The sequence below is a fragment of the Prinia subflava genome, chromosome 2 (assembly GCF_021018805.1).
Source record: "Prinia subflava isolate CZ2003 ecotype Zambia chromosome 2, Cam_Psub_1.2, whole genome shotgun sequence".
Lineage (NCBI taxonomy): Eukaryota > Metazoa > Chordata > Aves > Passeriformes > Cisticolidae > Prinia > Prinia subflava.
Genome location: NC_086248.1, coordinates 31,574,565 through 31,587,195, shown reverse-complemented (window position 1 = coordinate 31,587,195; position 12,631 = coordinate 31,574,565). Strand labels below are relative to the sequence as shown.

The following is a 12,631-nucleotide window of genomic DNA, read 5'->3' as shown; positions in this document are numbered from 1 at the left end:
ATTTTGGCAAACTGTAGGGAATCAATACATCTTCTAGAAGGCATAATTACAATAGGATGGAAGAACATATTTTTTCACATCTAGAACCTTTTAAAGTCCACAGAATCCAAATTTAATTCTCAAAAGCTTTTGAATAAGGACTTCCATGTGGCTTTGAAAGATTCTGACCTAAAATTCACTCTGTATAATCTCTGTGAGGACTATTATGAAAGATACTTTTGACAGAAATGCATAGCATGTAGCTTAAATATACCAGTTTCTTATAATTCAACAGAAGAAAACCATCTATTTAACCAAATTTTCTTCTGAATCTCAAGCTACTGCTAATTCTCCCAACCTAAGGTTCTGCTTAATTCAAGTAACATAAAACTGGCATACATTACAAGACAGGATTCTTTATTATATGGTTTACCTTGAATTTATTACCGACACTGATGAAACTGAGTTTTCCAGCTTTTTGTTTGGGATCCTTGTTGTTGTTAGTGTTGGCTTCAAACAACTGTCGAACAAACTTGTCCTTGGATTCACATATAAGAGATTGAAGGGACATGTGCAAAGCATCGTTGTTTTTTTCCACAAATTGCATCTGCAAAGAAAACCCAAGAGATAAAAGCACATCTGTTTTACTGTCCAAGTTACTTTGGTCTAATTAGAAAGCTAAAGGAAACATAGATACATACTTAATTCAAAAATCAGCAAGAATACATGGGGTAAATATTCATATATTATTTCAAACAAGTTTTCAGCTGGATACACAAAACCCTAATGCCAGAGAGAAAAGACATCGTTAAATTTGAAGGATGTTGTTGCAATTATGAAACACAAAGAAAGGTTTGATGCCCTTAAAGAGATCAGTTGGGTTTTTGTCAGTGACTATCCTCCTTCCCTTTCCAGCACTCAGAACATCATGATCACCTGGGAGTTCTGAGAAGCTTCATTCTTCACTGCTTGTAATCTCACTTAATTTCTATTGTGAAATGGGAATTACCACGCACACTTAAATTGGTACATCTAAACTGTTTGAAAAATGAAATGAAAATAGGTTATTTTAGTAGTACTATGACTATGACCATTTGATTTAATAAAACATATTGTCCCTTCCTATAAACTCTGTATCTCTGGTTTATTTGAATTGGATCACTAACTTTGAGTAGAACAAAACATTACAATGAAGCTCAGAGATCAGTACATTAGTATCCAATTTCACATTAACAAAATCCTCAATAGCTTTTGGTGCAACTTAATAGAGACTTTGACATTAATGAACAGAAGAGCCTTCAACTACTTTAAAGAAAATGCCAATTTGCCAGATATGCCATAAAAGGGTGGTAAGAATCAAAGGACAGACACAGGCCTCCAAAGTTTCCTTGGGCCATGTAGACACAAGACAGGAATACGAATTCAGCCAAATAAGCGTCCTCATCACAAATCAGACTGTAAGAACTGCTGAAAGAGCAGTGAGAAACAAACAAACAAACAAACAACATGGGTACTACAAGGCAGCTACTGTTCAAAAGTTTTATTACCCAAGCTAAGAAAGTCCCTCTGAGGGAGAGGATGAAGTCAAACACATTAACAGTTTCTGGACCTCACATCTGATTAGCTCTGACTGCAGAGTTTATGTGACCAAATCTGTCTCCTCTGTTCCTGACTCTAAGGCATTCTATACACTCTAAGGCATTATTAGTGTATCATGATGAGGTACATGGTTAAAAATAGAGCACCTAGTACAAATAAAAATTAGCTCCAATTTTATTGGAATTCCAATTTCATTTATTATTTTGATATCTACTCTAAGCAACCTCAGAAAAATCATGTAGGTAACACAGAGGCTTCACCTTCCTTATTTTTAAAATTACTCACAGAATGCATTCTATTGCAAAAAACCACAGCAATCATTATTATTCTTGGAGAATTTTGAAGTACATAAAGACAAATCCTTCAAGCATGTTTTTTTCAACTGATAAAAAAATCCTCTTTTCAAGTAGCATCCTTCATACATGCTGGAGTTATACAGAACAACAAAGCATTATGGATCTTCATTTTATCTTAAACTTTTGTTTTTGAAAATTGATGGTCTAAATACTGGCTTCGCATCTTACAATGTGTTTGTACAATAAGTAATAGTCAAAAAAGCACAAGAATCAGGAATGTATTTCGAGGGTAGCAATTTCAGGTATTTTGTATTTTCACAGGAATGAGTCCATTGCCAGTAGAAATGGAAAACACAAACTATGATGGGGATTATCCTGTGTACTAGGATAATCATGCTTCCAAAAAGGTACTCTTTACTAACAATTCTCTTATATTACATAGTTTATTCTTCTCCTCAGGATGCAAACATTTTTTGATGCAAGATTTGCAGTAGATTGTGCATCAATATATTTAATATTGACACCATTACGAATAGATTTGAAATAAACTTTTACACAAAACGTATGTCATTAAAACAGGCTGTAACCTGAAAAGTTAAAAGAAACTGTCATTTCTGTCAAATACTCAAAAAGGTAATTTCAAAGTTAAGATATATCAACATTTGAACTTCTGTCCTGATCACAGGAAATTTTGTCGTTTATGCTATATGCACTGAAAAACCAGAAATGTTCTATGAAACGCAATAAACACAGAGTTCCATGGGTAAAATTACCGTCTCGTAGCACACTGCTCCTGCAAAGTGTCGGATAATAAAGCCTTCATCATCTCGGATATTTCTGTGAACAGCCAGTTTAGACTTTCTAGGAATCTGGAATTGAGAAGTTGAATTACAAAGAAGTATTGCAATGGAGACTAAGAAAAAGTTTATTCTTAGAACACCACCATGATCTGCCAGGAGCACTAGGTGTTAAAAATCACATTTCCTGCAAGTACAATTGTGCTGATCATTACCATTCCCGTCTAAACCATGATATTCTAAAAACCTAATTTCAAACTCTTCACACTCCTAAACACACTGCATTCAAAATACAAGTCACCAGGATTGCTAATACCAGGCAGCTGATTTTGGTTTTGCCTTTAATCAACACTTTCTGTATCATTCATTTGACAGCTGATGAATAGCCTTCTTATATGAATAGGATTAGACAGAAGTTTAAGATATGGCTTTAGATGGCAAGCACCCAGCTGATCATACATACACCACCAGAATGTTTCATTGCACAGCAATTCAGGTAAGCAGGATTAAGTGGAAACTTAACACTAGGTAAATGGAGGACAATTTTGGTGAATAGATGATAAAGGACGGCTTCCTTTGCTTGCATTTTTTCAGCATTGTTTTTAATTTCAACACAATTCATAGATATAATTTGCAACAAATTGCCTTAATCTTTCACACAGTGCTGTATGTTGAAAAACAAACAACAAAAACATTTTCCTAGTATGATTCCTATTTTTATCACTGAAGTGCTAGCTAGACACTAGACATGAGTCAAATATTCTCCAAAGCAAGCAATTTTTGAAAAGAACAACAAAATAACTCATCTGATATGAAACAATCTAAATTAAAATGTGGGTTTACTTCCTTTTCATGCTTTACATGTTAACAAACTTCAAATGTAGGTGAAGAATATGGCCTTAGTTTCAGCAGGATATTAGAATTGCTTGAAGCCTTCAGTGAACTTTTCATCAAATCTAATAACCAAACTTGTCCTTAACAAAGAGGTACAGACTGTGCAGACTGGATGAGAGATTTCTTATGAAAGATTTTCATTAAATTGAAGTGTTACTATCAACTGTTCCAAGAACTGTTTCATTAAAACAAGACAGAGAACAAAAATAAACCTACCGAGAGCCTGAAATGGTCCTTGTGTTTTTGATGCACAACTGAAGTAAAATGCTGGTCACTTGGTTGGGGAAGACGATTTTCTTCATCTAAAATATCCAGTACACCTACTAATTTTGCTTCAATCAAATCTATTAATAAAAAGATATATATTTACAAAAATTGAATATATCAACTCACATCACCATTGAACATTACACATCTAAATTCTGCTGTTTGATTCTCTACAGAAGTATCTATAGAAAGCCATTAAACAAAATACAAGGAGTTATGGCAAATCAATTCTATGTATCTTAATTGGTATATATAGGATATTCACCAAATCTAGAAGTTCTAACTCTTGTGGAACATGGGAGAAAAAGATCAGAACCTGATTGTTTGACTTTAACTCTTGGTCTCAAGCTGAAATCCAGAAGGTGCCTAAGTCTTCTTACAGTATGATCGTAGGTCTTTATGCCATGATTGCCTCAATTGCTAGGGGAGATTTTTAAGCTTTTCATCCACATTTCACTACATGTCAAGACTAAAAGGTTAATATTTCCATTTGACAACAGGATCCAGTGAGAAGCAGAAATCTGTTTTACAAAAGGCAGACCAGACTTGAGCATACAGTGGTGGTTTCACAACTTCTAGCAACTGCATTGCCTTGGCCTCTTACATACACATACCAAAGCCCTTGAAAGCTGACACAGAAATTTATGCTCTTGAAACTGTTAGATACAAACTCTATTTTGCAAGTTTTTTGTTCTCTAGGAAACTGTCCCTGTAAGAGGAATTTTTACTACTAACTTTTTCCTGTGGAAAAGATGAAACTGCTAATGCTTGTACTGCAGCAATGTCTGTGAACTCTTAAGACTGTGAATTGAATGAGGCTCTATATAAAACCAGATAATTACTAGTGCCATGCATATTTTGCCTGTTCTGCTTGAAGCTTTTATCCCCATGACAGTAACAAAAAGCTTGACAATTCAAGAAGTACATACCTATACAGTCCTGATTATCTACATAACGAACTTCATTAACCCCCAGGCCTTCTTTCTGGTAAAGCTCTTGTTCCTAAAGTTACCAGAAAAAGTAATTGAAAAGAGAAAATACCACTCTTAATTTTTTTTTTTTTTTTACTTATCAAGAAAAAAAATTATTTTCTCTAATAAACATGAAGTAATTTTAAAAAGCATAGCATGAATCAATACACATTTGAGAATTTCCTTACACAGCCTAATATATTCCAATTTTAAGACCTTAATGATAAGCCTGTTCAATTAAATATTTCCATTAGCTATTAGCAATTATCCAATCTTTGGATACCTCTTTGCTGGTTTTCAAAATGCACATTCTTTTCTGACACAACCAGATGTCACATAATATGGACACAGTATGTCAATTGATTTTTTTTTATTCCAACATATTGTGTAATCTTATGAAAAGCAGTGCTGCTTTAGGCATCTCTTCAGAAAAAAAATATAACAGTAAAAAACAAATCCTCAAACATAACATTAAATAGATCATACCTCTTTCAGAATTCTTTCATTAAAAAATTGCTGCAGTTTTTCATTACAGTAGTTTATACAGAATTGTTCAAAACTGTTGTGTTCAAAGTACTCTGAAAGACAGAAGTTAAACTTTTATGATAAAAGAGTGCTCCAAGATTTTATATTAAATAGTAAATAAGATAAGCTTCCTAGTGCTAATATTTAAAGATGTGTTCAGATCCATAGCCATTTCTTTCAGCAAAATGAAATCTTACACGGATTTCCAAGTTGTAAACAAGACATCTAAAAATACTGCAGCAGATGATATTTCTAAGACAAATGACAGACTGCTGGCAGCAAACCAAAGCAAGCTACCCTACAGTGAAATTGAACCAGTGTTGTATCATGCATCTATGATACAACAGGCTGGCACAGGATGTAAAAGCTCTAAAGACCTGAAAACCAAAGGCTGTTCCCTGGACAACCTTGGCAGGGCTAGAGCACATCACAAAACATGCTCCGTTTTGAATTTCAGTGAGCCAAGGATGGCAAAAGCTTTACAAGAACTATCAACACCAAAAAGCAAACCCTACCACTCTTCATTACAGAATTTGTTATTGAATCTTTGGTGGGAAAAAGTGACAACTAGAAATTATTTTAAGTATACTTACCAAAACCAGCGATATCTAGAACTCCAATGAAGAAAGAAGAAGTTTCAAATGGAAAACACTGGTTTACCCTTTTCACTACATGATCAAACAGATGACTATACACAGTTTTAGCCAAGGCATCACGAGCATTGTTTGCTTGTTCCACTTTCAAGGGTACCCTAAGAAAACAAGATACAGATCTTATTTTCCAGAATCCTTACTGTGAAATTAGACTCTAAACTTAAAAACAGCCCTTCCAATACTGTAAATTAGGACGTAAAAAAACCCTCTCTGATCTCTAGGCCAAGGCAGGAAACAATCTTGCCAAGTTAGAATATCTTACCTGCAAAAAAGAACAACGTTTTGCTACCATCAGTAGAAATGAGATTCAGTTGCTTTCATAATTGTTTATTAGACAACGGGAAATTCTATTGACAATTTCCAGAGAAAGATATTTAAAATATATACATCACCATCTACAAAAAAAAATCAACTCTTTATTTATGACTTGTTTTGTTAGAATAAAGCCTACAGTTCAGTTTTTGCTCTGACATCTTTTCTGCTCCTCACCCCATCACACCAGTGAGGAGGCTGAGGGTGAACAAGAAGCTGAGAGGGGACACAGCTGGGACAGCTGACCCCAATTGACCAAAGGGACAGTCCCTATCATATGGCAACATGCTCAGCAATAAAAGATGGAGGAAAAAGATGGAAAGGGGAATGATACTACGAGTTTGAAATTCTGTCTTCCCAAGTAACCACTACACTTGATGACGTCCTGCTATCCTGGGGAGCTGAAGATTGATCGTCAATCAAGTGGCAGGAAGTGGCGAATGAATTCCTGGTTTCTCTTTGCTTGCATATGCAGCTTTTGCTTTACCTGTTAAACTGTCTTTATCTTAACCCATGTGTTTTCTCATTTTTACCCTTCCCCATCCCACTGGCAGGGAGTAAGCGAGTGGCTATGAGGGGCTGATTTGCCAGCTGGAGTTAAACCACAACAACAGCTTACCCATACTGCATAATTTCCTTCACTTCCCAGAATTCATAAGCACTAACTAACTAATAATCACTATTTTTAAAAAATTTCTTCAAAGATAATACTTTTGTTGCAGAATCACGAGAGTGATGGAGATCACTTTCTACAGTGACTGGTAAGGCACGGAACCAGAGTCTCCATGCCCAAAGGACACTTGAAGCTACATTATATTGGATAGTAATTAGCTTTAACACACAATCTTGTCTTCCACTAAGTACCTATCTTATCTTAAGGTAATGAGTACTGACAGAAATCTCAGCTTATAAATAGAAGGAAGGTACCTTTGCATTCTGTTCTCGTACGTTTAAGAGATCAGAATACTAATTCCTGTCAGCTGCAGATCTGTTACATAATACAATACATTAAAATCATTTATGTTTTCAGTTACTTTTTTAACATGACAAATAGTTGTGCTTTTAGAGTATGTATTTACAAAATGGTCCCAGTTTCCAAAATAACAAATTCTGCCACTGCCACTATTAGGTACAATTCTAAAGACTGCACAAACCCTTGTTAAATTTCATAGTATGCTGCAAACACATGAAAAGAAAATGTAACTCTGCAATGCATTTTGCACAAATGAAAGTTCAGAACCATGTAATAATGCTGAAAATGCCCTGAGACAGTAGATACACAAGAGCCCCATCACAGAACTGACATTCAGAACAAGCAGCTTTCTTCTCACGAACTTGCTTTCCCTCAGCTCTTCCTTTCTTTGATCTGCACAAAGAGAAATGAATCTCTTTCTCTTGTTTCTTGCCTGAAGAGGAAAAGATAAATTCTCCTTCCTCCATTTCACCTTCTTTCCTGTCGGAGTCTAGAACATCCCTCTGGCCATCCTGGAGGGTTTGGAGACCGGACAGGGGGGTCTGGGATCTGTACAGGGGGGTCAGTTAGACCCACACAGATCCCAGGAGGACACTGACTCTGATTCCTGTCCATGGGAGTGAACACTCACATGCAGGAAGAATCACAAATCCTAAGAATTTGAAATAAGTAGTGGATGGTTTGTTGTAGAATATAAATATAGAAATTAGGATTCTTAGCATATGGGGCTGAAGAGACAAGATGGAGGAATTGGGGAGTGGCCCCTGTCTTCCTTGTTCTTGTTCTCGTCCCCCATCTTGTGCTGAGTTGGGTTTTAGAGATTGGTTTAGAGTAGAACTGACATGTTAGTATAGGTAATAGGTATTGGTAAAATTTTGTAAATAAAAAATACGTCTCAGACAGTGGTTGGGTCAAGGGGACTGTACATAAGGTACGGGGCTCTCTGATCCGCCCAGTCTGCCGTGTGTCCTGCTCTGTGGAGACACCTTGCAGAGCTGAGAAAGAACTAAGATAAGGTACCCTGCCAGGAAGGCCTGGCAGAGTTGAAAAAGGACTGAGATAACGAAGAATAAACAACCTTGGAAATGTGCACCGGCGGACTCAGTTTGTCGTCTCTGCCTCTGGTGTGTAACACTTAGGGCAAAGAGAAGACCGAAAACCTTATTACCTCTGGGAACAGCAACCCAGGGGAAACTCCTAGGGAACAGCAACCTTGGGAGACCCTTATTACCTTGGGGAACACCAACCCCAAGGAGAATCTCAGGAAAACTACAACCCTGAGATATGGCGCCCGAACTTATCCGAACAGCCACGGACCCTCAGAAGAAGATAAAAACTCCATCATTAGAAGATAAGAACAGATTCAGCAATTGCCAACTCTGGAACTTCAGCCGAACCGACGTGGACCCAGGGCCCAGGGCTGCGTCATCCCACAGCTGCCGGACAGCAGGAACAACACTGGTTCCAGTTCCACAGCCAGGAAAGACTGCACCTAGGTGAGACCGGTCAAAAACCCAGAACACGGGGGGAATGCATTCCAGAAATAGCTACGTATCTTATTAACTTGGCAAAGCATTACTGCTGCATAATTTGCGGCTTCAATTGAAAGAGCCAGCAGCTCTCTAATAACGGGTTTGCCTCGCAATCCTACAACACAAATCGGAACTAAAGTTCCAGATAGAATTTTGGAAAGAGGTAAACAAAAAAACACTATATCAAAATGCAATAAGGAGAGATAAGAAAGCTCTCAAATTAATGGCATTGGCAAGTGTACTGCTGCAAATAACATTACAGAATTCCAGGGAAGAATTAAAACTCCCACGACAGCAGAGAGGCAGAGATGGTGAAGGCAGAGATGGTGAAGGCAGAGATGGTGAAGGCAGAGATGGTGAAGGCAGAGATGGTGAAGGCAGAGATGGTAGAGGCATGCAGTGAAGTGGACGCACCTCAGCACGGCACATCAGTGCAGGCAGGCATCTGAAGAAACCAGCTTGAAAGAATCCTCCAAGCCCGGGATGAAGGAATTCTCACAGCACTTCAACAAGTGATTCAACAGAACAGCATGTGAACATTGTAAGAAAAGATCAGAAGAAGAAAATACAATCATTTGTCCCTTTGTTGTGGAGCAATCCATCATTGTGTGAGAAACACAAAATGTGAGAAAGGGACATCCTATTATAAAGAAGAAAAATAGAAAATGAAATGAAGATGAGCTTTTAGCCAGAGTTAATCATTATTTGTTAATTTGAGTTATGTTTCCACATTTTATTGTTGTTGAAATTTTTGTGTGGTTTGGTTCGAGTTTAAGTTACATATTGTTAAATATATAATTCTAAAATTTATTTCAAGTTTGGGCCCTGAAGAGTTTAAATTAAGTTTGTATTTGAGTTTCATGAAGTTTAATTAGTAATTAATTTATATTTTATTGATTTATTATATATGGATTTTATAAGGTTACTGCAAGTTGTAGATTTTTTATCAAGCTTTATTTATGTTGAATTCAAGTCTTTGTTGATTTAAAAGGTGATTTACAATTTATAGAAGGTATGTTTGTTTAATTTGCAAAGTTTAGTTATTTTTCTTCAACAAAGAAACAGCTTCAACTGAAATGATGATGATGGAACATTGATAAATAAGATTTGAGGAGAAGATACAATTTGTTAGATCCCTGATTTTATTGTTGGTTATGAATTGTTTCAGTCTTTTGTGTTTCATTTTAAATTAATAAGTGTATGAGAGTTTTGAAATGCAATTTAACATGTTAAGTATTGATACATTGATTATATAGTATGGAAACATATATAAAAATTGATAGTACTTGTAAGTTAATATTACCGTTAAGCCTTTATGCTTTGTCATTTATTTATAGGATTTTTCAAAAGGCATTTGTAATTTTGAATATTTTCTATTTGTTTTTTAACCATTTAAGTATTTTGTAAATGCTGTTGTTGAAAAATGTAGTTGTATTATTAAGTGCAAGTCAGAATTTTTTCTTAAGCTTCATTTTAAGTATATAATTTGTCTCTTTTATAATCAATCTTGTATGTTTTATGCAATGTTTTAGCATGTCCTTTTGAATTTCATTTGAATTTTTAACTGTGTTATGCATTTCGTTTGAAATGAGATTTTGGGCTTGCTTTGGTACCTCTTGTGTGAGTAGAGACATTGCATTTCAGTTTGTTAAATCTTTAAGTGTTTTTCAGAAGGTCTTGGAGAGAGATACCTGAAGCATCATTGATGATTTTTCCATCAGCTGTTGATCCTGTGATTGTTCCAATTGGTATTCAACTGTTTTCAAGAAAAGTTCCAGAAAAGACGAGCTCCTGAGTGATCTGATCAATTTTTCATCTTAAATTTTAAATGTTTCTTTTATGTAAAAACGTTATGACAGTTTGTTGTATCTGGGGCATTTGATGCTCATTGTTGTTAGAGGATTTATTTGGAGAATGTGCTAAAGAGCATCACTCCAACTTGAAGTTTGAGTTCTGGCCAAACTCTGATTTTAACTTGGACGGATGCTGTTTGCCAACAAAGCCCAGAGATTTCTGCTCCAAAAAATAATATGCAAGTTATTTTGACTTGGCAATTTGATCTTATTAATATAACAGCTGAATCAACTTTGTCGTGAGACCTGATGTCTTGCCCGGGAAAGAACATTGGGATCTCCACTGAAGGAAAGTGTTTCAGCAGTTTGCAGTCTCTGAGGTGATGGCACAAATGATTTGATAATCACATTTCATTTTCATTGGTATGCCGAATTTTTCCTTTGTGTTGAGCATTTCTTTATAGAATTCTTTTGTCATGCTTTATAGTACTCATGTTATGTTTTATATCTCCAAAAAATTGAAATAACCTCCATGATGCAAAAGGAGAGGGGAGGAATGCTGAGTGTAAATTTAAGCAGAATGTTGAGGAAAAAATAGTATGTTTTAAACTTTTGATAAGTTTTTTTTGTAGAGTCCACTTCACCGAGCAGCAAGTGGAACGGGAAGAGAAACGTGAAGAGAATCCTTTAGTCTTGAGCAGAAACCCAGAGACAGGATGGATTGGAAAATCATTTAAATTTAAGGTTTGGGGCAGGGATTGTGCTTGTGTTTTCACAGGAGCCGAAAATGAGCATCAGCAAGGCATGAGAACCTCTGCCAAAGTCAACGGCATCAGGCGTTGGTCCAGAAATGGAAAAGCAGGCACACAGACGTGGCTGCCAAGACTGCGGACATTTCTTCGTTCGGAATGCAAAAGATTTTGGGACTTGGGATTTCTCTGGGACTTGAGTGGTGTTGCATTTCAGAGATTCTCACAGAGAGTGAGGCCTTTGAACAAGCAGTTTAATCAAGTGTTATACTTGTGCATTGTGTTCTCACCAATTGTCTTGGGCAGTGGGGTGGTTTTGCCCATGATTCAGTCAAGGAAGAATGGTTGGGAAACTCTGGCCAATGTATCAGAGCTGAGCATCTTTCATTTGACATACTCAAGATCAGGGAAATTCTTTTCATCATGTTTTATGAGTTTGTTAGTAGGCAGGTGATTGAACAAGTAGTCGATCCCAGAGAACATCCCTCCAGCAATTTCACAGTTCATTTTCAACCTGGTGGGCAAATGGGATGTTCAAATGAAATTCTTTTCTATGGTTCTTTGTGAACCTCGAAAATGAAAACCTTTGGTTCAGCAAAAGAGAATTTTTGCAGAAAATTTGGTCTTTCCTGGAGTGACACAAAAAAGATAATATCGTAGACGTCACTCCAAATCATATGATTTGTAAAAGTGCATCAGCTTGGTGTAACTACACTGAGATGTCAGATAAACTAGCAAGTCAGGTTTCAATGTTATTCCCGAAAGAAATCCTTTTCATTTGTGAAGACAGGATTCAGTTTGTGCTCCTTGCAGATGTCAAGGATGGTCCATGCAGCAACAAGAAATGTTCTTTGTTAACACATGTTAACACCCAGAGTGACATTGATAAAAGAGCAAGAGAGGAAAGATCTGTTGAACAATATGATCCAAGTTGTGATGGTAATGCAGACAGTATCAGGGATGATTTTAATACTATTGGATCAAAAGGGCTGTTGTCAGAACAAGTATGCCCATGCCACTTCTCTTACACTGAATGATTTGTTAACTGATATTGACAGTGCGAGACAAAAACAGAACAGCAATTGATTATTCATTGCTGATGCTGAGACACAAGTAAATAAGTTTGAAGGAATATCATGAGAACATAAGACAACTGGAAAAAGGCTGTGAACCAACTTATTATAAGAACTGAGCCTTGAATGGATGGAATGTTCAATGTGTTTAACCTTTTATCTTGGTAGAGGGAACTTTTGAGAGTACGTGTGTATTTCCTGTTGAAGTTTGTGATTCT

The 12,631-nt window shown here is 36.3% G+C and overlaps 1 protein-coding gene across 2 annotated transcripts in view; it reads right to left on the bottom strand.

Moving 5' to 3' along the window:
• MYO6 (myosin VI) overlaps positions 1–12,631 on the bottom strand; it is a 108,542-nt gene that overhangs the window by 32,034 nt on the left and 63,877 nt on the right. For both annotated transcript variants that reach the window (XM_063389499.1, XM_063389500.1), the window contains exons 13-18: positions 5,922–6,079; positions 5,290–5,381; positions 4,762–4,834; positions 3,782–3,909; positions 2,648–2,743; positions 413–586 (exon numbers count right to left, since the gene is read on the bottom strand). In XM_063389499.1, coding sequence (XP_063245569.1) covers positions 413–586; positions 2,648–2,743; positions 3,782–3,909; positions 4,762–4,834; positions 5,290–5,381; positions 5,922–6,079 — 721 coding nt within the window. The remainder of the gene's footprint in view (positions 1–412; positions 587–2,647; positions 2,744–3,781; positions 3,910–4,761; positions 4,835–5,289; positions 5,382–5,921; positions 6,080–12,631) is intronic.